Below are 24,147 nucleotides of genomic sequence, written 5' to 3'. Positions count from 1 at the left end.
GCAAATTTACAGTGTTGTGAGATTTCCTTTTGTGCTCCTCGTAACTCCAAAATCAGGGCCAAGTTCGACTTTTACTTATTCCCAAGCAGTAACCGGCATCTCAAACTGTGGTTAGCAGAACACATACCTGAGGTAGCATCAAACACATACCTGAGGTAGCATCAAACCATTTTTCAATTAGAAGAGCCATAAATGTTCCGACAAGAATGAATAAACATGAATTCCATGTATATTTAATATTAATTCCAGTCCCTTTTAGAACCAGAGATTTCATGCAACAGATATGCAGGTTCTGCCAACTCGGCACATAAATAAACTGAACTTGCTGATGGCATGGGAACAACAGTATGTTCTTCTCCATGCCCAGCACTGTCAGTGCAGAAGCAAAGAGGAGTGGCTGCTTCAATAAAGCTGTGCTGACAAATAGCTGTACATGGAGCTGCTGCCCAGAGTCTCTTTCCGAGCAGGCTGCAGAAGATTAAAAGAGTCCAGGTGGTGCTGCAGTGGCTGAGAGAGCTACAGCAACCAAAAGTAAAAAGCACATAATAACAACAATAACAATGAAATATTTCATGTGTTCATTCACAGAAACACAAAACAAACCCTCTTCTTGCTTTAACTGTGGCTCTAGTCTGTGAAGTGATTACGTATGAAGAAAAGAATTCAGTGTGACTTTCAGCTTTCATGAATTAGCAGAGGTTTCAGATGAAGAGCAAAAAACAAGGTCCGAGTTACAGTCTGCCCAATCTGGGAGCTGTTGTCACATTAAACATGTAACTCATGACCATGTCTATTTTCACTATCAAGCACAAACAGAGAGCGCAAGCATCTTGTGGCACAAAAGTACCATGCACCATCCTCCCCTATGGCATTCTCTTCCAATGCATTTCTTGCACTAGTGTGTACCCAGGACTGATGCTCATGAGCAAGCACAACACCCCACTCAGGCACAGAACTACCCTCTCCATAAAGTTTCAATTAATCTTTCAACTCAATTACACTGCATAAAAAAGAATCTGGGATACCAAACACAAGATGCCATGTTTCATAAGAAATTTAATAATATTACATTTTTCCTATTGACATTTAGTTTGGTTTTGAATCCAAAATATGAAGCCAAAAAAGCAAACCAAATTATCCTATGAAAGTCAACAAATTATTCCATTGTTTTTAATAGCACTGGGCAAATCCTACTGAATTAGGCATAGATTTGTCACATATGCAATAAAGAATTTAAGACTAATACACTGTTCCCATTGTCAGTCTTATTTTTAGAGGTTACATGTTAACATTCTAAATTAACTCCAGGCTTAAACTTGGAATACTCAATTATTCCACAAGAGGGGGGAAAAATAAGGAAAAGTGACTGACAACTTTATGTGCTTTTCTGATCCTTTATAAAGTACATGACTAACCTGATAGTGCTGTCTGATCAAACACTGCATGATCTAAGGTATATTTGCACAAACTCCTCTCAGCCTGCATGCATCAAAGCTGATGCCCAGGGGTTGAGGAAGCCCTCCCGAAACCTGAGGGATTACCCGAATGTACCAAAGCCTTTGCCACCAGCATACCACAGCTCTCGGGAATTGTCAACATACATGTCACCCAAGGTAAAGAGAAGACCACCTCCCTATAACTCTATCCATTTTAAACCTCGCAACTAAATACCATATAAACGATATAAACGCGAGTGCTCTCATCCCTAAGAATGGCCCATCCAAAGCTTGTGACCCCCCGGGGGTCCTGCACGCTGCCTCTCGGAGGCTTCCAGATGACCGAGCACTTCAGGCCCCGCTCCCGGCAAGCTGCCACGGCTCCGTCAAGGCTGGACGCCTCCGGTACGTACCATTAGGTTACGGGCTCGCACTACCAGTACTCAAGCAACGTGACGTTTGGGCAGGGGCCGGGAGCTGCAGCCCGGCTCTACCCGCAGGTACCCTCCGCCCGTTCCTCTCCATTCCGCTTCTCCCGGCCGGCAGGGGCACTGCGTCCTGCGGCGCCGGGCAGCCCCGGCTGTCAGGGCTGTGCCCCGAGAACAGCCGCCGAGCCCGAGCACGGCCCCCGCGCGGAAACCAACCCCAATCACAACCCCGACCAGCCACGGGCACGGCGAGCAGCCCGAGGGGCTCGGCAACTTACGGTGCTGGCAGAGTCCCGGCACGGCCGCCAGCAGCCGGGCCGCTCCCAGGAGGCGTCCGGGGCCGCGCTGACACTTGGGCAGGGAGATGATCCCCGCGGTGAGGCACGCCAGCAGCGGCACCCACATCGTGCACCCTGGCCGGCACCGCTCCCGCTCCCGCTCCCTCTCCTTCTCCTCGGGGCCGCGTCTCGGCGTCGCGGCGAGCTCAGTCCCGGCCCCCGCGGGGGAGGCGGAGGGGCCGGGGGAGGAGCGGCAGCGGGCCCAGCACAGGTAGGGTGCGCGGCGGGGCGGGCACGTAACACCGCATCTCAGGGGCAGCGCCCGCCGAGCCCCTACGCCCCGCCAACGGCAGTCCGCGGGCGGCGAAGGCAGCTGCGCGGTCCCGGCCGAACGCTGAGCGCCGCTCCCTCCATTCGCCTCCAGCCCCGGGCGCAAGGGACGCCCGGCCGCGGGGAGGCACTTGCCACCGCGAGGGGAGCGGCGGCCGCCGAGCACCTCCCTCAGTGAAACAACCGCCCGGCGGCTGCACCCGCCTTCTCCGGGAGCCGCGTGCCGCCCGCCCCCGCCGGGGCGCCGAGCCGCCAGGTGGACGCCGCCCGCCACCTTCCCCAGCAGTCGCCGGGCCGCTGCGCCGCGGGGCCGCAGCTGGGGAGCACGGGCACGGGAGCGCGGCCGCCGGCGCTGACGCCCAGGCCGCCCGCAGAGGCGTGGGGCCCCGCCGTGGTCGGTGAGCGCCGGGCCCGTGGGTCCCCGCAGTTGCTAGGAGACGGCAGCAGGGCAGGTTCGGCGGGGGAGGGCCCGGTGGTGAAGTCACTGCGCCCGCCCGCGCCTTTGTTCGGTGGCGGCCGGCGGCGCCCATTGTTCGCACCGCCTCTGCCCCTGGCCGCGCGACAGCGGCAGCAGCGGGGGGACGGGCAAAGGCCGCGGGCATGGCACCCTTGCCCGCCGCCTCGCCCTCGCTGCCCTGCCAGCAGCCCCCCACCCTACCCGCGGTTATGGCCCTCTGTACTGCAGCCGCAGCTGCGTGCCCGGTCCGTGGTGCGGGCTAGCAAACCGCTCCCCGCCCACAGCCCACCCTGTCACCCCCCGCCGTCTCCGGTTACCTCACGTTACCTAAAAATACCTTCCCTCCTTTTATCGCTCCTATCGCCTTGCCCGAGTATTTTCTGCTCGGAGTTTCCACCCTTTAGGACGAAGTGGGAGTAACGCAAAGGTTAACCGTGCCTGGTGCCGGGCGGAAAGTACCTCGCCATGCGGGCCAGGAAAGCCCCGCCAGGCCTAGGTGCGTTCTCCTGCCCGCCAGCACGGCCCGGCCCAGCCCAGCGCTGACCCCCGACTCCCCTGCCCTTCGGTTTGTTATCTTTCTTCGGTCTCAGTGGGCGGAGTTTTACCGGCAGGTGAAACGCGCCCGGGCACCTCGTCCTGTCACCCGGCTGGGCTGTTTACATTAGCCATCACCGTGCCACCGCCTCATTCCCTTTACAATCGAACAGATGTCAGTGCATGCAGGTTCCCAAAATAGCGGATCAACAAGCCGTTCGAGTCTGCCAGTGCAGGGTACAGCGTAAGTCATGCAAACACAACCAGTGTAAATACCATGCTGTTTCAGTCTTCATGGATGAAAAGCTGCTGAAGCATTTTCAGATCCTGTGCTAAGCCTCACAGAGCTAAGGACGGTTTATCATCTGCATGCCAAAGGTCAGAAACTGAATGCACACTGTGTTTGCTCAAGATCGCTGAGGAAGAGATGGCAGCAGAGACATCCACATGGAGTGTGAGTCCTACACTCACACTCTTGGGATTTTTTAATCACTGTATCACCTTTCTGCTTCATCTTGGAGAAATCCCCTATTTCAGACATTTGAATATCATTCCTGAAGTGGCCAAAGCCCAGATGGGGATATGGGATGTGAGAAAGCAGTGGTGGCAATATGAAAGGGTAGCATCGCATGACTCCAAATCTTGTGGCATTTGTGACCTAAAAGCTCTCTGATTTCAGAGGTCACAATTTCAAGCTATGCAATTGGTGAGCTACGTATCCTGTGAGACCTTACTCGGGTGCTCTTTTTTGAAGTGAGATACACTTCTGACATTTGGAACTAAATTCAACTTAATCCTGAATTTGACATTGAAATATCTGTCTCCTCAGTCACAATATTGCAAAGTCATGGTGATTCACATGTATCTGCAAAAAAGTGTCCAGGATGAGACATGAAGAATTAAAGGAATTATCTTTAAACAAAATCCCAACAGAAGCAGAAGTTGATGAAACTGAGATCTCTCTGCTTTGGGATTTTCACCTTCACAGTCCAAGTAGTGTTGATACATTTCTAAGCATAGGCTGTTCACCATAACAAACAGGGAAATGGAGTCCTTACATGCAGTACTACTGATGAGAATGCCACCCAAGGATTCAGCATTCTGGGCAGAAAGGCAATACCCACAGTCTAATATGAAAGAAAAATAAATTGGTGATTTTCTTATGAAATCTGATAATAAGATAACCGAAATGAACACACTGGTCATTAATTTAAACATTGAGTACATGATGAAAAGGTTGCTAGTCTAGGGTGAGAACTATGTACCCTGAGCAGTAAAAGTCACCAGTATCAGCAGTAACAAAAACCAAGAGCTGACGTTAACAATAGTTGAGGCCTCTAGGAGTTGAGGCTGCTGTAGCTGCTGTTGAAAGTGGTCTGCTGGTTTATGTAAAATGCAGTTTCTCCGTATTTAGTTTCATGCCTTCTCTAGTGAAATCCAAAGACTTAAAAATATTTACTTTGCAGCGATAGCATATTTGAGTATATTGTTGTTTACACAGTGTTTATAATGCACTAAGTTGCGTCTCAAAGAACATCATACAGATTTGAATAATTCTGCTAGTTTTGTAAGTGGGGAAGCTGAAGGTCACATAAAAGATTTGTAACAAGTTGTTTAAGACCACCAGAAATGGATTTAAGTCTTGCTCCATTGTCCTATCTACAGGGCTATGAATGCTTGAAGTAATGTGGTTGTGGAATTTCTGTCCTTGGATATGTTTGAAACTCGGCTGAACAAGTCCCCAAGAAGCCTGACCCCGAAACACTGGGCTAGCTGGGCCTCAGGGGGTCTTTTTCCAACCTTACTCTGGATTTTTATAGTGGAAAGCGTATAATTCTCTGTTCTTTCATTACATGAATACCAAATTTTCTGAAGTGTTATCACTGTGGTTTCTTTCTAGTATTTACGTTTGCCTTATTGAAAACAAAATATAATTGTCTATTGCAGTGTTGGTGATAGCCTTTCTTTTCAGGAAACAGTTTTGAAAATGTTGCATCTGCAAAGAGGGTAGAGCTGGCCAGAAACCCCAAAGCATTTCTTAAAAAAAAAATATGTTCCTTTTTTGGTTGAACACACCCAACCATCTTTGATGTGCCATTTCATGAGGGAGGGTCCAAAGTGAGATTGCAAAGGATTGCAAAGATTCATAGACTATTTAGGGTTGGAAAGGACCTTAAGATCATCTAGTTCCAACTCCCCTGCCATGGGCAGGAATGCCTCACACTAGGCCATGTTGACGAGGGCTCTGTGCAAACAGGCCTTGAACACTGCCAGACTGATGGTGTTTTGCAACTTCTAATATCAGAACTTTTTTTTTAAATAAAATATGTGTTATGGGTTCATTAGCCTGTCACATGCTTATGCTATCACAGCATCTTTCATCCCCATAGAAAGCATTTTGGTATACTTAATTGCACTTCCCTTCAACTTCCCTATTTTAATAATGTAAAGCATTGCTTGAGTACAGTAACTGTTTTGGATTTGGTGGCTTCATTTGATCCCACTGACATTTAAATTGTATTTCTTTGCTATATAACTAAGTAAAAGGATCACATGCTTGTCTGTCAGATACAATTGCATTTACTATAGCTGGGGTTCTTTTTTTTATACAACAGTTGAATCTAAACTGCATCTGTTTCAGATAAAGAAGTCAGTGCATTTTGCAAATCTTTCATAGTCCATCAATTTAAAGTGATGGAACAATTCAAATTCAATAGCTGTTCCCAAGAAACAGATTACCAAAGAGTTATAGGCCTCTCCCTCAGCAGTACAGATTATGAACAACCCACCTATGCTGTTTTTTATATCCAGTAAAAATCCATATAAAATTCCAACTGCCTGATGCAATACACATTTTTGACAAAATGTAACTTTATAATTTTGACAAAGTTATGATGTATTTCCATATAAGATATTACAACTATCTTCTTTGTTTCTCATTTGTAGGCTCAGTTCTCACGGTGAAAACTGGCAATGTCAGCTTTGAAAACAGCATATTTACTTCCCAGAATAGTATTTTTCATTAGTTTTTTCATTAATGACTACCATAATTACCAGTCCACACTACTGAAATTCCCAATGCACAAGGCAGAAAGAGAAAATGGTGCATTTTGATGAAAAACAATAATCCCAAATGGCTGATACTCTATTTAGAGTTTTTCATGAAGGCTTCCATTGATTTCACAAGTGCATTTCCTATGGGCTCACAAATCTTGTTTGGGTTTGTAACTTCGGTGACTTCAGTAGGCCTGCATGAAACAATCAGGCAACATTTCTTCTTGCATTTACCTTCTTAATGCTAACAGTTTCCCAATGTTATGCAGAGATAGGTGGAATAACACCTTCTATTTTCCATACACTCAGCCCAGTGACTTGTGTATACTGCGTCTGTTGTTTTTATTCACAATTTATTTGAATGGGTTAAAATGATTCCCCCCCCCCCCCGCCCACCCTGGTCTAAGTGCCAGCAATATTCCCTCCCTTCTGCTTTCCCATAGAGGATTAATTGCAAAACTCAGCAGTGCACTTCTCTTCCTTTCTTAAACAACCAATTGTATTCCAAAATCTATGTATTAAAAAAATAGAGTATATAGTCTTCTAGAAATCCCAGACCTTGATCTTCTGTGCTTTAGTGCTTGCCAGAAGCCTGCTGAGAAAGTGTGTGTTATAAGAATAAACCTGAGACATTTCACAACCTTATGAGAAGAAATATTGCAGTACAGATAGACTCTCAACCAAAATGGTTAGCATGCAGTTGACACAGAGACAGCTGAGGCTTCTCAGGTAAGAAGGTATCAGTCTGTTTAGGGTTTAGTAGGTCAAAACCAATGCTTTAAGCTCTATACAGACACTCGTTTCCTAGGACGTCTATAGTTCAGACAGCTGATCTGTAAATTAGCATTGAGGGGGGCCTCAGTGAAGGTGTCCTTGTCCTCTGTTTAAGAAAAAGTAGGATGATTTTCCTAGAGACAAACAAGCATAAGAAATTATCTGTATAATTCAAATAAGATGCTCAAAAGCATAAAAGCATGTATTGTAACAAGTGGTCAAAGCTTAGGGTTGCTTATTGAAATGCTCTTTCTGGAAGTATTTACTGAAAAAACCCCTGCGGTATATAGTTGAACAGATGTATTCTGAAAGAAGAACATTTTAATTGTTGTCACATGCAGAGTTTTAAATAACGCTCTTCACTAGGATTTTTCAGTACTTCCACTATGATTTTTCATGTGACAGAACTCGTATTTCAGATAGAAGTGTTTTCTTCCGTTTGACAAATAAACCTGTGGTATGCTCTAATAGCTTTTCTGACTTCAGACAGAAGAGCTCCCCTGTGGCCTGTCTTTAAAGTACAGAATTTACGTGGGGTTCTTCTAAATGCAGTCATTGATATTTTCTAGATATTATATCACAGATTTACAGACACTGCAGCTTGATTTCTGGAAGGAGAAGGATAGAAGAGCAGTAGGCTGGATAAGTTATTTTGTTAACCTTATTTCAGTGGAACTTTTGCCTGATGGAGTGTAGACCAGACCTCGTGTTGCTATCTTTCCTGTTTTCCTTCAGTGAATAACTGAGTGTGAAGAGCATATCATTTTACTTAGTTTTGTATTCACAAAGGACTGCAGCCCACGCCAAACCAGTCATTACAGTTTTGATGCTCACTGTGTGGTTTTCCAGCTCCATGGAGCATGGGTGAAGGCCAGGTTTCCTCTTGATAGACATAGGTGTAGATCCACAGACACTAAGGCTGCTGAAATCCTCTGAAAATAATAATTTCAAAGAACATTTGTGAACATAAACGAGTAGCATTTTCTTTTCTACAGATGAGCAACAGCCACTGTGAATTTCAGCAACAGTCACACACTTTTTTATGGTGTTATTTTTTTGTATTACTGCAAGCTGAAACTATCCACAATACACTAGCATTCCATGTGTTTTTCTTTCTTTTACCTCCACCCTTTTCCTTCTGTTCTTGTTGCCTATCTCCTGCCTTTCTTCCTGGTACTTGAGAAAGGTATGCAATCTCCAGTTACTGCTGAGAGCCGGCTTAGGTGGCAATCAAGTGATTGAGTTACACGTCAGGTTTTTTTAAATTCTTCCTCAAAATTTAGGTTTTCCTCCTTTTTTTTTTTTACTCTCAAATTGCCTCCATCCTCACCTGATTTATTTTTTTTAATTCTTTTCTATTTTTTTTTAATTCTTTTAATTTTTTTTGTAATTATTTTTTTCCCTCAGTCACTTTCAATGGATCCTCAGATACTTTACAGGTCTTTTGCTTTTTCCATCTACCGCCTCTCTGCTTCTCTCACTTCCCTAATGGAGTTCTAAGGTCATGATTGCTGCTTTTGTGGCTGTCTCAAGCAGCAGTGCAATTTCTCCCTCATCCTCTTTCCATGATGATTTTACCCCTTCTCTGACCCCAGGATTTAAGATATTGGATTACCAAAGGGGAAGATGAAATATTCCATAATAATACAGCAGGCCTGACAACATTTTGGAGAGTTTTCAGAGAAAATTCCCAGGTAAGCCCCTGTCACCATTAGCTCACTCATATTTCCCTGAGGTTTCCTATGTAATGTTTTACAAGGAGCTGGTAGAAAGAAAAAGGTAGAATATAGTGGAGAAATAGCAGGAAGTATTTCTTCAGACTTCTGAAAGATTAAAGTTCCTCCTGAGAAATTATTGAGGAAATTTAAGTGTTAGAGGTTGAAAGGGAAAGTTAAATTGCGGTTTTAGAAAGAGCGCAAGTATTGATTAATAGAAATTAAAGTTTATTTCTAGCACAGTATATCCTCTACAGATCAGGCTCAAAAGTATCCTACAGTTAAATGCAGAAGTTTGTAATTGGGTGATTGATGAGTACAAATAATTTGTCCTGTCCATAGCTGAGCTGCTCAATCTAGTGCATGGGTGGAAAAATCCCACATGCAAACTCTGGATGCGTGTGGCAGAATCGGGGAAGTGAGAGGGGTGGGGAACAGCGACAGGGAGGGTATGATTTCCAGAATTATCAAAGGTTTTCAGCCTGTCTGATTGGATTTCATCTGCTCTTGTCCTCAGTCTTGAAAGGTGGTGTGCACATTACAGCCAGGATGTTCTCTGTGGGGTATTTAGCTGCATATTCCCTCTCCTTTCTCACCAGATTGCTGCTCAAGATTCACTGCTAATGTGAAAGCTAAAATAAATCAGGAAATGTTTAATGGTGAAATTGAGAAAGAATGGAGGCAGATGGAGACATTTAGAAATAATAAAACCCCCATTACTTACTGATTTTTGTAACTGTTTCAAATATGTGTCTATATATATGTCTCCTCACATTTTGCTTATTCTTAGATTGTTACGATTTTGGCATAGGAGCATGTATGCTTGGGCAGCACTTCACATGAGTTCATCCCTACTTCTGAAAGATATCCCTACTTCTGATTTTTTTTTTTTATTCGTATAAATAAACCTTCTCTTGTCTAATTCCAGGATACAGTAAAGCTGTAGTTATTAGTTTTTCCTTTATGCTATAATAAAAATAAGATTCTTTTAAAAATAATGTATAAGTAACTTGTGGAATTCAATGGCTCCAGATAAGAACTTTGCAGGATTTAAAAATAGATTAGATACTTATACAAATTTTATGCGCCTTTACACTAGCCAGGATAAAAGTTTACAACAAAGGTAGGTTTTCATGCTTCAGAACAAGAACCAACTACTCTCTGGGGCTGCAGAGAAATTTCCCTCCAGCCACATAATGATGCAGTCCTTTAAAGATGATTTCTACCTTTGCTGAAGCATCTGGTAGTAACTGTTAACTGAAGTCAGGGTAAGGCATGAGAGGAACTATGAGATTTATGTATTGCTAAGGAACAGACACCACTTTGTTTGGAACAGATACTTCTAGCCTGAGTTGAGGCAGTCTAGAAGTAATGGAATAGTTCAGTGGTATTTAAGGAGTCAGAATAAACTGAGGACCAAAATTAAGGTCACACTGTAAGCATGTACTTGATAAGAGAACCTACCTTAGGATTTGCCAGACCTTATCTTTTTATCTCAAATGGAAAATATTTTACGTAATTAAGCTACAGCCAAACTAGAAATTTGTTCCTTTAAAATTTAATGTGATACTGTACCAGCAAATAATCCTTGTGTGATACGACACACTAAAGAACACTGGAAGGTGAGGGGAAATAAAGGCTGCAAAATAATTTAGTAAGCCTAACTGTGTCTGAAAAAAAATGCTTCTGATTGGACTTCTTTGGCACCATTTTTCATCATAGGTGGTCTTTAATTCAAGACCCAGTGGTTGTATGGAAGTCAAACTATATATCACACAGAAGTATTAAGGTTACTGGAGAAATTGCTGGGTGAAGTTGTATAGCCTATATAACATGGGGGAGTCAGAAAAGATGATTGTTGTAATTCTTTCTCAATTTAAATTCTATCAGTGTCCAGTTCTAAGTGTCCAGATTTCTACACGTAAGCAACAAAACTGTGTAACTTGTACTTGGATGAAAATGGAACATAAAATTGTTGATTTGTAAGAGATGCGTCGTGGCTGACTCTGAAACAAGTAAGGATTGCATTACATCAAATTAAACTGAAATTTCACTATACTCAGAATAGAAGTACAGGTGCAGAACTGGAGTAAAAGAGAGAACAGCCAGCACCATAAGCAGTACAAATAACAGTGACATGCACCTTACCTGTACACAAACCATCATAGTAATAGCTGCCATGGGAGGTTATGATCTCAAAGAGATCTGTTCAAGGTAGTAAACTCGAATATAACTGTGTGTGCCACAGAAGACACAGACACATGGACTACTCAAAAGGACAAAAGAGAACAACTAGCTCTTTTGCTCTTAGCCTTTAACTGTCTCCCAGGGAATACTGCAAATACTATGATCACAGCTTGAAAACAGTTATGAGTTTACTGATTACTTGTTTTCATTTTCACAATGTGGGCCAAAATGCTGCTGTCACTAAGTTTCTTCCCATGTGTGGGTGGAAACCACTAGTTCTCTGTAGACTCTTGGTTTATTTTTTGGTGCATCATTGTCAGTTGGTCAGTCCACTTCCCTTTAAGAACATGAGAGGTGTCATTCCTGTAGGAGGAGAGGGTAAACCAAAAATAAACCAGAACAGATCCTGTGGAACGTGAAAATGGAGCTGGATGTGTAAATAAGGATTAAACTGCAAAACCAAAGCAGAAATACAGTTCTTTGTTATCCAGAAATTCTTTGAGCCTATGATAGTATAGTTTCTTCTCTCTTGGAATATCTCCTACTTAATTTTTTCTGTTGATTGCTTTTTGTGCTGCAGAATGTAAGACATATATGATGAACATATCATGGAAAAGATAAAAAGCATGTGCAGTTCTGTTACTCTAACACTAAAAGTTGAGTACAACTTCATTTCAAATTATAGGTTGATTCTCTGGTAGTTTTACATTTGTACTTTGTGGCCATATCACTTCAGATCACCCTCTTTCTCCTTATTCAGATCCTCATTCTGTATTCTATAGCCTACCAAAAGTTTTTAAGAGATCCACTTGTATAAGGAGAAAAATGTCTTTTTCCTTATCCAGATCTTCATTCTGTATTCTATAGCCTACCAAAAAGTTTTTAAGAGATCCACTTGTATAAGGAGAAAAATGTGTATTTTGCTATTATGTTATGAAATCTAGATACATACTTACATTAGAAAAAGTTTTCCCAACATTCACTATGTAAAACTGGTAGCTAATTGAAATAGAACATTTTATAATAGATCCAAAATACCTGTAAATTGCCTACCTAGTACAGACACTGTGAATAAGAAGTAATGATTTTGAGTTAATTGATGAAATTAAATGATAGTTGTAGCTAGAGAATTGAGGCAGAATTCTACCTGCTGGTGCAAAAAGGAGTCAGTGGCCAGGATTTTCTTTGCCATCTAAGCTCCAGATATTCTCAAGTAGCTTGAGTTGTGAAGAGTGCTTAGAGAGAGCAATCTCTCCTCAGTGGAGAGCGTAAGACCTACACAACCTGCCTGCAGCTCCTGTTGAATTACTCAAACACTGGCTGGGCATACTGGCCCCTTCTGCAAGTAACATATACTATTTATTCCCCTAGTTTTTATTGGCTTTCAAATCCAAAGGGTAAGCAGAAAGAAGGAATTGCTCTTTCTGGAGCACCCTTGGCTTAATATGTTTCGGTTTTTCCTTTCCATTTTTTTTTAATTTTTTTTTTTTTTTTAAAATCCAGAGCAATTTTGTCCCCTCACTTTAATCTCTCTCAGCAATAGGGAATGCAGAAGCTGTCTGTAACAATACCAGGCAAGCATTTTTCCATTCCAAACACTGGAATGGAGTCTGATGGTACCCCTCTAAAGAAGTATCTGAAACCTTTAGGTGGCAGACAAGGGCTACGGTTTGAATCCATAGATGTATTGGTTGTGTCGTTTATAGTCTGCTTCAGGTGGCAAAGAGGGTATGATGACAAATTAATTTCTAATCCATCCAAAAGTAAAGGAGAAGAAATTTCATACAGGTAAAACAATTTTAAAAAAGCTGGATATGTCTGGATATACAGAAATGTGCCTGGGAGCTCTGTGGACTTCTACCACCCTCTGTTTCCTTCAAAATACTTTTAAAGCACACCCTAAGGCTTAACTAACATCATATCCCTATTGACCCATTTGTTATAAAAACGTCATTCAAGATAATGCTTTCATGTTGTATTCAGAACATGAATGATAATGTGTGTATGGACCTGGAAGGAGATTGGAAACACTTGGTGGTCCCCTGACACGCACCTCCTCTGGCACTGTAATGCTTCAACAAGTCTCCTGGGCAATCTGGGGCATGCTGTGCGAGACTTCCTGACTAAAGGTGGTCATTCAAATGATATCTTCAGAAATTGGAATTCAGGCTTGTTATCCCCATGCCACTCTAAAACAGAGCTTTGTGATGTTATGCAAAAGAAAAAAGAATGGACTTGTCAAAATCCTGAGGTTAGTTTGCTGCAGTTATGTAGTAGCAATGTTGAAATTCTACTGAAATATATCCTTACAATATATAATTAAGTCATCTAGAAATGTCAAAATATTTGGCAATGAAGGTAAAACTATTTGAAAGAAACTGTAGACTCCAGAGATTTTCTTTTAGGCAAGAAAATGCAAATAGCTTCACAATGACACCTTTTGATATAGAATTTACTTTTTTTAAACTTAGTGTTATTTTCATGCAAGAAAACGTAGCCACATTTTATTATGTGTTTGGGAAGTGAAAACCGGAAAATGAGAGATTTACAAATAACTTCATCTGTTTATTATACTGTTCCCAAAGTTTTCTTCGTCATTAGCAATCACATACAGCTACAAATCATGTTGTTTACCTCTGCATTCTCATGCAGCATGCATAATCTCACCATCGTACAGATAGGCTGAAGTATTGAACATTATGGTGCCAGGAACTTAAATACGTGCAGAACAAAAATCCAAGTCCAGCAGTGAGACAAGTACTTGTACCCTGATTGCACACCAAATGTTAAAAATCAAGTACTTTAACTTAAATGACTAGTGGTTCAATGACTAACAAGATTGGTTTACATCAAGATTTGCATTAGAATATATAACTTCTTTTCACAGAGTCTGTGAACGTGTCAGGTCTGTCTTAGTGTGTAGGTATTTATTAGGTAAGATGTAGTTTTTCTCCCTTTCCCTTCTCTCTTTGTTTTCACATTCTCTGTTTTGTGTGAACCCATGTGAATGACTGATGCCATATGTAAGTACCATTTCCACTATTTCTGAACTTCAGGTACAAGCAAGGGTCTCTCCAGAAGACTTCCATCTGTTTAACACGCACCTGGACTAGAGCTAGTACATCTGCCTCCCTGGACAGCCTGTTTGTTGGTTTGTGTCTAGTTAGCTCTGAGCAGAAGCAGAGTGAAAGGAAAGAAGTGAGCCTGGCCTTTCCCACCTGTGGAGAGGTGCCCTGCTTTTCTTATTAAGGTTCTATCCCCTTCCTCTCCTTTGTTGCTGCATACTAGTTCACCTCCCATGGTGTAGAAAAGGGCAGGCATCATGCTTTACAAATTCTTTGCTTTTTAATTGTTCACTCCCATCATCTGGCTAAAACTTCCTCTCATCAAGTCCCTCCTTGACTAGCTACAAGATGTCTGCATTCACCTCCAGGAAGCAAAGAAAGAATAAGGCATCTAATTCACATGGTTGAAATTACTTAGGAAACAGAATGGTCTGCGCTGATGTGGAATACAGCCAAGATACTATAAAAGATGCCCTTGTTATTCAAGAGGTACCAATAGATGTTTACATGATAAAAAAGGTAAAGACAAAAGTTTTCCATTCAAGAGACACTCACTCCTCTTGTATGTATATTCCTTATTACTGGCATTTTGTTCATCTAACCAAACATTGGAGGCTGGCTTACTAGAAGCTGAGTTACTAAATGATCTAATTACTTTTTTGTTAAATAATTTATTACTGAATAAACTTTTTTTTTTTTTTTTTTCCCCAGTTAAAAAATGCCCATCCGCCTCCTATTCAGCTTTGCAGTCTCTCTTGGTGTAAATTTTCTTTGGAGGCTCTGTCTCATGACACTGGTTTTGTAAGTGACAGTGACCAGCTGGGCATTTATCTACTGTCTCGTGCTGAGCCACAAGGAGATGTTTTGTGACACACTTCCCTGCCTGGGGCATATCTGGGATATGGGGGTGGTTTAAAATGTTTGTTTGTGTGAGATGAGAAATGATCTCACAAGTTGCTGGAAAGGAGCTTAGTGCAATGGGAGGTAAGAGAGGACGTGTCCAGTATGGTGAAGAAGGAATTATTCATTAGCTCATATAAATAATAATAGCAGGTGTGGGTACTTGCACTTTAGTAAAACTGTATTTGAAAGCAGTTAAGTTGCAGTTTCTTAGCAACTGCTGCTGACAGCCACATTTTAAGTGGCCAAAGCTTTCCAATTATGCAACACCCATACCCTGCTATGCAACAGCATTAAATGGGGAGAAGCACCAAAGCAGAAGTGTTTTTACTGTCTAAACAGAAACATGACAGAAGACCAGAGCCACAGAGCAGGTGATGAAGTAGAAAAAGCAGAAATTACATTTACATTTCCAGGTAAGCCTTTTCAGAAAGGGCTGCTCAGTAAGCACTGTTATGCATGATCCATAGCCTACCCAATGCAATGGATAGAATTTACGGAATGTTGGCAGGGGCATAATTTGTATTTAGGTAACTTTGTTATTTTGTTAATACATCGTTATGTCTTTTTTTTTGCATCTGTCATGTAAAATCTCTCTTTGTGTATATATAAGGGTGCATGTGAAGGATTTTATGTTATGTGAATGTGTGTTTCTATGTTTAGAGTGAAATGTAAATGTTATATTTAATGCTCATCCCTTAAGACCATGCTGCTAACAAGATGATTTTGAATGTTGGACAAGAACGTTTCATAGCAGAAGACTCTGCTAAAGCCAACCAAGAAGGAGTGAAGAAGTTTTAAAGAGAAGTCTGAAGGGTTTTTGTCTAGTTCATGCAAATTTAGATTCGGCTAATTCATCTAGTAGTGTCTGTGTTGTTTTCAATTCCTTATGGATGCTTCACAGAAAGCACTATTTCTGATTGTTAGCATTATCCCAAGTTAGTGTTAATATTATCCCAAGTTAGCTAGTCCTATCCTAGTAGTTGATAACATGCTCTTAATTCATTATCCATAAAGCCAGCAAAAAGTCATGTATATTTTTTTTCCTCTTTTGAAACCAGAATATTTTCTGGCAATACAGAGGCTTAGATGCATCGTCCTGGGGATAGGTTCCCAAACCCAAGATGGAAAAGCTAATGTGTTAACGCACACTCTGTATTAACAAGCTTCAAATTCTGGGCCTGTGCCTTAACTTCTGGTTTACTATTTGGTGGGTGTGAATGTCAGTCTGTCTCTTGCATGGTATAGTATCTTATGCCCTTATTCCAGTTCTGTAAAACTATTTTTAATTTTTAAAAGTAAAACTTTTGTATGCGAAGAACAGTAATTGCATTCTACAAGTTTTAAAGCACTTAGGTTTTTCCTTATTTTCTTCCAAGTGCAAAGCATATTTATCTGGCCTAGCTTTGTTTAACATAGATATATATAAAACAACCTGTTCTAACATGACACCCGACTGTGTCCTTCATGAGGAAAGTGTAGTGTTTGTTTAGAATGAGATGAGGCTATATAAAATATATACAGTACCAAAGACTAATAAATAGTAATAAGGTTCTTTTTTTGCTCAGTTCACTAACTGTTCAACTTTTATCTGATGTATTCTCATACAACCTTTAGAAAGACACATATTCCAGTATAACCACAGTTAAAAGTCATTTAGTTGTTATGTGATCCAAGACACATACAATATTCTCAGGGGCTTCCTATGGTGTCTCCACACGCTTAGAGAGAGTCTTTGGATTTAAAGAGTAGAGCTTATTTATCCATGTCTGTTTGCTATTAGATGGCTAGTCTCCAAATATTCCTTTGTCAGGAAAATTTTTTTAGTCTTTTAATAACTCACTGAAGTATCTATCCATGAGCTTTTAAAAAACTGCATACGAGATTTGCTGATCACTTGAATTTATTGAAATTACTCTTGTTTTTTCTTCTCCCATTTCAGTGTTTTTTATTCCTGACTTCCTTGTTAATTCTCCCATTTATTCATGTGGCATAAAAACAGTCTTTCAGTACTTCACTGTCTTGTTTTTTTAATTTGTATTCCACAGAGTTGATGAATGCCCGTAATTTTCACTGTGAGATGGTACACAGATGTTATACTGCAGGATATATTTATCAGCTTGATTTTTAGGACAGAAACCACTAAAACTGCATGAATCTGAGTAATAATTTAATTTGTCTTCAGTACATTTAATTCTGATGAACATGCTCTTCTTTCCTTCTGCAGGTGTCCATAGATTTTTCAAGCAGAAGTACTGATTTACAAATAAGAGTTGACTCTTCAAATGAATATAGTTTGCTACACTCTGAACCCGAATTTTCAAAAATGGCCTGGAATTCAATGTACCTCAGAACTGAGCAACACAATTTTGGATATTTGATTCAGTCAGGAGCTGATTTTCCCTCTAGTTCCCCCTGAAATCTAGTGTATTGCAAGTTGAAATCTGAAGATGGTTGACTAGTTCAGTACGCACATTACAATGATAAAAGCCACATATGCTACATGGGATTTTTTCTTGCAGAAATCCAATCTTGGTGCCAGATAAAGCTGCCACAGTTTCCTATGTTTCTTCTTTCTTTTTTTTTTTTTTTCTCTAGTTGATCTAGAAAAGGTTGTCTAAATAATCTAAATAATGATCTGAATTAATAATTTAGATTAACAATAAATCATCATAGATACTGCTGAATTTCTTCATATTTATTTTTTCATTTTGTGGAATAGGAATGTATTTCTTTCTTTCGATACTTTTACTCAAAATGAATGATACCATCTTTCTTCAGTAGCTATTTCTCAGTTATTGTTATGTCAAGGATATTGTTCTGAATGATATTTAGAAACCACTTCCATAATTGTATGTGCTATTTATTTAAGCCATGTAGAATTTTAAAGTTGTCTCCATTGGCTGATGGCAGGGCACCTATCCCATAAATGAACATGTTTTCATAGTTAAAAGAGATATTGCTGTCTCCACACAGCCTTTGCCTATTACTGCCAATTAAATCATTGACACTTCATTTCTCTTTTATTGTCTGTAGTATATGATTAAAATGCAGAAGTGACTCACTGTTATATAGAACAGGTCCATATTTTGCTTCTTAAACTTACGATTCTTTTCAAAGTATGGGTGTGCCAGGTCTAATGTGCATTTGGCATCACTGGGAAAGAATTTGGGGGCAGAATAAAAGTATTCATTACTTTCACCCCAATATTCCACCTATTTAAAGATCTTAAAGTAAGTGTATGGGAAATGCCTAAAAAAAATACAAATCCAGGGGAAGCAGAAAAGGAACAGGTTGGAATGGACCATATGTGAAAAATTTTGAGTATCAGATATAAGACTTGAATAGCTGGCATAGAGAATGAAAGCTTCATTACTTCCAGATGATGCAGATGCTGTGTCTGCGTTAAAATATTGCAGAATTGTTCAAACTTCACAGCAGTAATTCTGGTGAGTTGGATGAGTAGTATTATCTGGGCTGCATTCAATAGGCTGACACTATCTGAGCAATTAAACAAAAGGGTCCTTCCTTTTATGCCAGTCTATATACAGGATTTTCAGTCTTAGCGCTATTGTGCAATGCAGGACAGCTCATATTATTCAGAAAAAATTGGCAATTCCATAGGAATTCCTGGAATAATTTGAATGAAAATCTAGCTGGATCATTTTACTACTAGTTAAAAGACGTACCAATCTATGAAAACTCATGATAAAAACCATACTATATAATTAGGGATAATTTTCTCTTTCTTAATTTTCATTTCCCATAGGTTCTGATGGAAATATCTTCTCTTTTATTTTTTTTTTTTAGATTTCTCTTGGTGCATACATTTTAAGGCATGAAGAAACAACTGATTAATTAGCATCAATGCTAAAGAGCAATAATCTTTTAAAGAAACCTATTTTTTAACACTGTTATCTTGTAGCCATATAGAGTTCTCAGCCATAGAATCTTTCCCTGAAATCAAAGAACAGCTACAGATACAATCAGGAAGTTATACTGTCTAAAGACCACTTCTAAAATGGCCCATATTATTTTGAAAGTCATCTTGCCCTGTTCTTTTCACCACTCTCCTTATGAGATTTTCGTTTGTTGGGTTTTTTAAAGCAAAGATCCCAGGTTCTGAGGGAAAACTTGGAATGTGTGTATGTAACTACATAATTAGTGAATACAGTGAGCCATTCAAATTGAAATGAAAAATTCTCCAACAGATTTTATAACAGATGCTGAAGTCACATGGATAAGCCTGCTCCCAGTCTGAACAACATGGGAAAGAGAGATCAAAGGCTTGTTCATAGCTAATGATATCTAGGGTATGGTAAAAGAAACAAGGACAAAATTATGTTTATTTTCTGAGGGTTTTTAAAAGTGCTTTTGTCTGTAATTATTTTATAGAGAACAGAAATCTTGTTTTAAAAATTTCAGGCTCAATTTGAAATTATTCATCCAGATTCCCCATAGGAACAAACATGTTGCTATGGAGATGGACCAGAGCAAAGACAAAATATAGATACAGATAGATTCCCCAGAGGAATGCAATTTGAGGCATAAGTACACTGCTTAAACTGTATCAAACACTGTCCTGGTATTCTTGTTTTCTCTATAAAAAGTACAGTAAAATATCCCTAATCCTAAACAATCTGTTGGTTTAGGAACAGCTTTTAGAAGATTAGTCATTCTTGCAGTATTTCTTTTCTTTTTTTTTTTTTTTTTCGTCATAAAGGACAATACAGAACCTTTTTTGTTACTGCCTAAGTGCTATTAAAAGAAAAGGGTAAATCAGCAATAAAGTAGATAAAACTTTTCAGCCAAAAGCAGTGTGAGGACTTTGCTGATGTAAAGAGATCTTACATGCTGTGAGTTCAGTATTCATAACAAATATGTAAAAATGTATTCTTTTTTCTTCATTGTTATGAAATATGCTAAGCCCATGTCAAACTTCTGAGAGAGAAAGGATAAGTGCTTCTGCTCTGAAACCCATGCACTGGCCACTTGGCATAAGAATAAAAACTTTATTAAGCTTTTGGGTAACAGGTCCCCTAGCTAGCAATTCTTCAAGCGGAAAACTCATGCCAGTGTCAGTGCTGTATTTATTAAAGAGCACTGTTTTACCTGCATATGCTGTCCAAAATGATTCCTTCTATTTAAGATTAAATATCTCATTGTATTAACACATTTTTCTAGCTCTCTATGAAATAGTAAGTATCCTAGTACATTGTTTCAAAAAGCTATTTTTTTTTCTTGTGAGCATTATTTTCATAGTTCTCTCATTTTCTGCAAGTAGTTTGTGGAATTCAATATACATGGCCTTTTATAGCATTGCATCACTGTGTAGCACCACAACATGAAGAACAAAATATTCAGGTTATAAGTCAGATATATGTCTTTCACATATACGTTATTCCTAACATTACATCTGGATGCTATTAAAGCAAGTGCACTTCTCTTCAGGGATGTTTTAGAGACAATAAGGCACAGATTTTTAAATGTTTCTCTACAGCTGTGAACAGCAGCCAGGTTTTTGAGTAAACTTGACTGTGTTCTCTATCTCATATGTATTACCTAATATTGAGGTCCATCTATGCTCATAATTAATGTCATTAGAGAACTAAAATATTTGGAAGCCCTTCCAAATAACTTTTGGATCAAATGAGAAGTAGGCACCAAATTCCCTCCTCCAGAGTTCTTCTGTATATGCACAAATACTTCTTTTTCAATGAACTCCAGTTCCTTGAAAGCTTAAAGGTTGAATGTGAATTCCCCAGATCTCTTGCATTTTCACTTCTAAAAATACATTTTTGGAACACACTGACATTTTTTAGTTTTTTATGGTCACTAGTGTTTGATTAAGTTGGACTGTCACCTCCTCTTTTAGTTCTGGAGCAGATTGTTAAAATAATGGCCTTAGGAGTTCAGAAATATTATTTAAACCCATTCTTTACCTAAACACCAGCTGGACTATTAAATGCTCATTTTTAGTTACTCCCTCATTAGTAATGTCAGGTTTAAAAAAATATATATATGCTTGTGAAGGTTAGTAATAGGGAAAACTTAATTTCCAAGAACTACAAATGTTCCCAGTGCTGTCTGAACAGGCTAATTTATGTGTGTGACATAACTAGTTTTGTCCTTGGAAACAGAGGAGGAATTAACAGAAGTTTTGGAGAATTGTAAAGGGTAACCAAGTTTCTGTAACCAGGGTATAACTAAAAGCTTAAACAGGAAGGGAAAGCATTAGTGCTGTGAAAAAGAATTAGCTTGAAAGTTTTGGTTTTATTGAGAAAGGTACTTATATGCCACGGACAGGAAAAATGGATCAAAAAGAAACATGGCAAATCTAACCTTTGGGCACTAGTAAGAGTCACAGCTACATTAAAATCTCATCAAGCAATGAATGCACACTCCACACTACACAGAAAACAAATCAGTGGACAGTGGCAAAGTTCATCAGGCAGAGGCAATGCATTAAAATGATTGCACTCAGGCAGCCTGTGATACTCTACTGAAAACAAATGCACTTTCAATGTTAGCAAGAGAGACATTGAAACCAGATGCTTATTTCTAAATAAGCTGTGGCACCACCATGTATTTTGGATCATGTAAAATTTTTTGTTGCGGCAAAGCATAGCGTGAAAATGAGTGTTGACAACATAGGTTAACTGGAAGCCCAGAGGCCAAGAACAGAGGTAAGAGGTAATGCTGGAACCTCTCTTGCATTGCACAGAGTGAGCCCTTGGTTACCCTGCTGTCACTGGTGGCACTGGCTTCCTAGTCAGAGGTGAGGTCTCCATAGCTGAACCTGGGTGCTGCCAGAGTGCATGAAATATCTGCCAGGGATTTGCACAGTGGCACAGCTGGCATTCTTGAGCTATTTCATCAGGACAGGACAGTACCTTACCTTCCCTCAATAGTCTCAAGGTAGAGGCTTTTTTTGGCATATATAGCCTTGTGTTCCTCTGAGGCAGATGTGTAAAGACGACTAGAAGCTGGTGCACCTCCTTTGAAACAGACTTTAGGGGCCAATCTCTCTTTTGTTAAAAACTTGACATGAGAATCATAGGGATGTCTGCCTTTCTGCTCTGGCATATTTATTTCCTGCTGCCTCTAAAAAGTTGCAACTCATACATACTTTGGTCATATGAAACCTAAAGCAAGTTTCTCAGAAAGCCAGGTATGAATAGTCTCTTTACATGCTCTCAATGGGGAGAGAGTTTTTAGTATTTTAGTTTAAAAAAGCTTGTTAAGCTACTGCAAATGGAGGTTTTTATGTTACTTGGAGTACGTGAAACAGAACTCTTTAAAAAAAACAAACCCACAAAAAGGCTTCACCTACCCCCACACTGAGTTTACCCAATGACAAAAAAAGCTCCCCTGTACAATGTACACAAGCTTACATCACAATGGCTTGCACACAATGTAGGCGATTCCGTAGCGACTGAAGAAGACAAAGTCATATCTGGAGATGAAACCTAAACTAATTGTCCTGGGTTCAGCAGTAGCAGTCATTTTTCTCCTTCTTAGTAGCTGGTGCAGTGCTGTGTTTCTGACTTTCAGTCTGGGAACAGCGCTGATAACACCAATGTTTTTAGTTGCTGCTCAGTAAAGTTTACTCTGACCAAGGACCTTCTGAGTCTCATGCTCTGCCAGGGAGGATCGGAAGCCGGGAGGAAGCAGGGACAGGATACTTGACCCAAATTAGCCAAAGAGGTATCCCATGCCACAGCACGTCATGTCCACTATATAAACTGGTGGAGTTACAGGGCAGGGTGAGATCACTGCTCAGTTGGGCTGGGTATCAGTTGGCGGGCGGTTAGCGGTTGTATCCTCTCCCATTGTTATTTCCCTTATGATTATTATTACTGGTGGTAGCAGTAGTGGTTTTGTGTTATACCTTAGTTACTGGACTGTTCTTATCTCAGCCTGTGGAAGTTTCATTCTTTAGATTCTCCTTCCCACCCCTCTGGGAGCTGGGGCGGCGGGGGGGGGGGGGGGGGGGGGGCAGTGTTGAAGGGGTGGAGTGAGAGAGCACTGCATTGTTCAGAACGAGTTACAGCTGGGTTTAAACCATGACACTAATGAAATACAAATGTCTCACAAAATGGGAAACAATTAAGTAGAGTCTTTGAAAAGGAAATTACGGCTTAGTGACATCTGGTGGTAGTAACGCTTGTCTGGATTTTTTCCATCAAAAAATGATATCAAATACTGGTTTGGGGGAATCCATATTACGCTTTAAAGGAAAATTTGATTTTTGCAGGTGCACATATTTCTATTGGGAAAATCCAAATTTAACTATAAGTTTAGGGGTGGAATTTTAAAAATTACATAAAAATAAAAGTGAACTACAGGCAAATTTTGGTCCAGCTTGGAATAATGGAAGTGAATAAAATTGAGTCAAACAAGATGTAAGCAAATATAAAAAATGAAAAATGTAACTGAAGCATGATTTTACAATGAAAGAAACCCCAAGAGGGACGTTCTACTCTTAAGCTTGTTGAAATTGGATTACGTTAGATGTTCAAGTATTTTATAAAGGCTCTTTCATAGATGCAAATACTGAAGCCCTGAATTGACTGTGGCACATTTTATGCCATAGCATGGCATTTCAGACATTTCAGAGTAATGAAATCAACGTAAGTACCTTTATTCTTTGTCTCCAGAGCCCCAAGCACTAGATAACTCTGAAGAAATTAAGTGGTATCACTTTTAAGAATGAGATTTTGTTAGAGTGATAAAAACAATAAAAAAAAAATAGAACTACAAAAAGATCAGAATTTAAACTAATACTAAAAAATTAGAATACTTAGAGGACCTTTCTTTCAAAAAAATACCAAACAAACAAGCAAACAAACAAAACCCCCCAAAAACCAAACCCAATGTAGAATATCTAAACCTGTATAATGAAGTAGTAGTTCAAGGCAGGGGTCCAGTGTCAAAACAGATTTGGCTCAAATCAAACAGTATTTGTTATGTCACAAAAGCCATTTGA

At 40.1% G+C, this 24,147-nt stretch overlaps 1 protein-coding gene across 8 annotated transcripts in view; it reads right to left on the bottom strand.

Moving 5' to 3' along the window:
• ITGB8 (integrin subunit beta 8) overlaps window positions 1-3,498 on the bottom strand; it is a 52,052-nt gene extending 48,554 nt beyond the window's left edge. For 4 of the 8 annotated variants that reach the window (XM_065666290.1, XM_065666289.1, XM_065666291.1 and 1 more), the window contains exon 1: window positions 2,143-2,875. In XM_065666290.1, the coding sequence (XP_065522362.1) occupies window positions 2,143-2,269 (127 nt within the window). In that variant the 5' untranslated portion in view covers window positions 2,270-2,875. The other 4 variants (XM_065666292.1, XM_065666295.1, XM_065666293.1 and 1 more) reach the window with 3 other exon arrangements.
• Between the last annotated feature and the right edge of the window lie 20,649 nt (window positions 3,499-24,147).

Source organism: Lathamus discolor, chromosome 2 (genome assembly GCF_037157495.1).
Source record: "Lathamus discolor isolate bLatDis1 chromosome 2, bLatDis1.hap1, whole genome shotgun sequence".
NCBI classification, from domain to species: Eukaryota; Metazoa; Chordata; class Aves; order Psittaciformes; family Psittacidae; genus Lathamus; species Lathamus discolor.
Note: the sequence above shows the minus strand (reverse complement) of the source record. Positions and strands in the feature narration are given on the sequence as shown.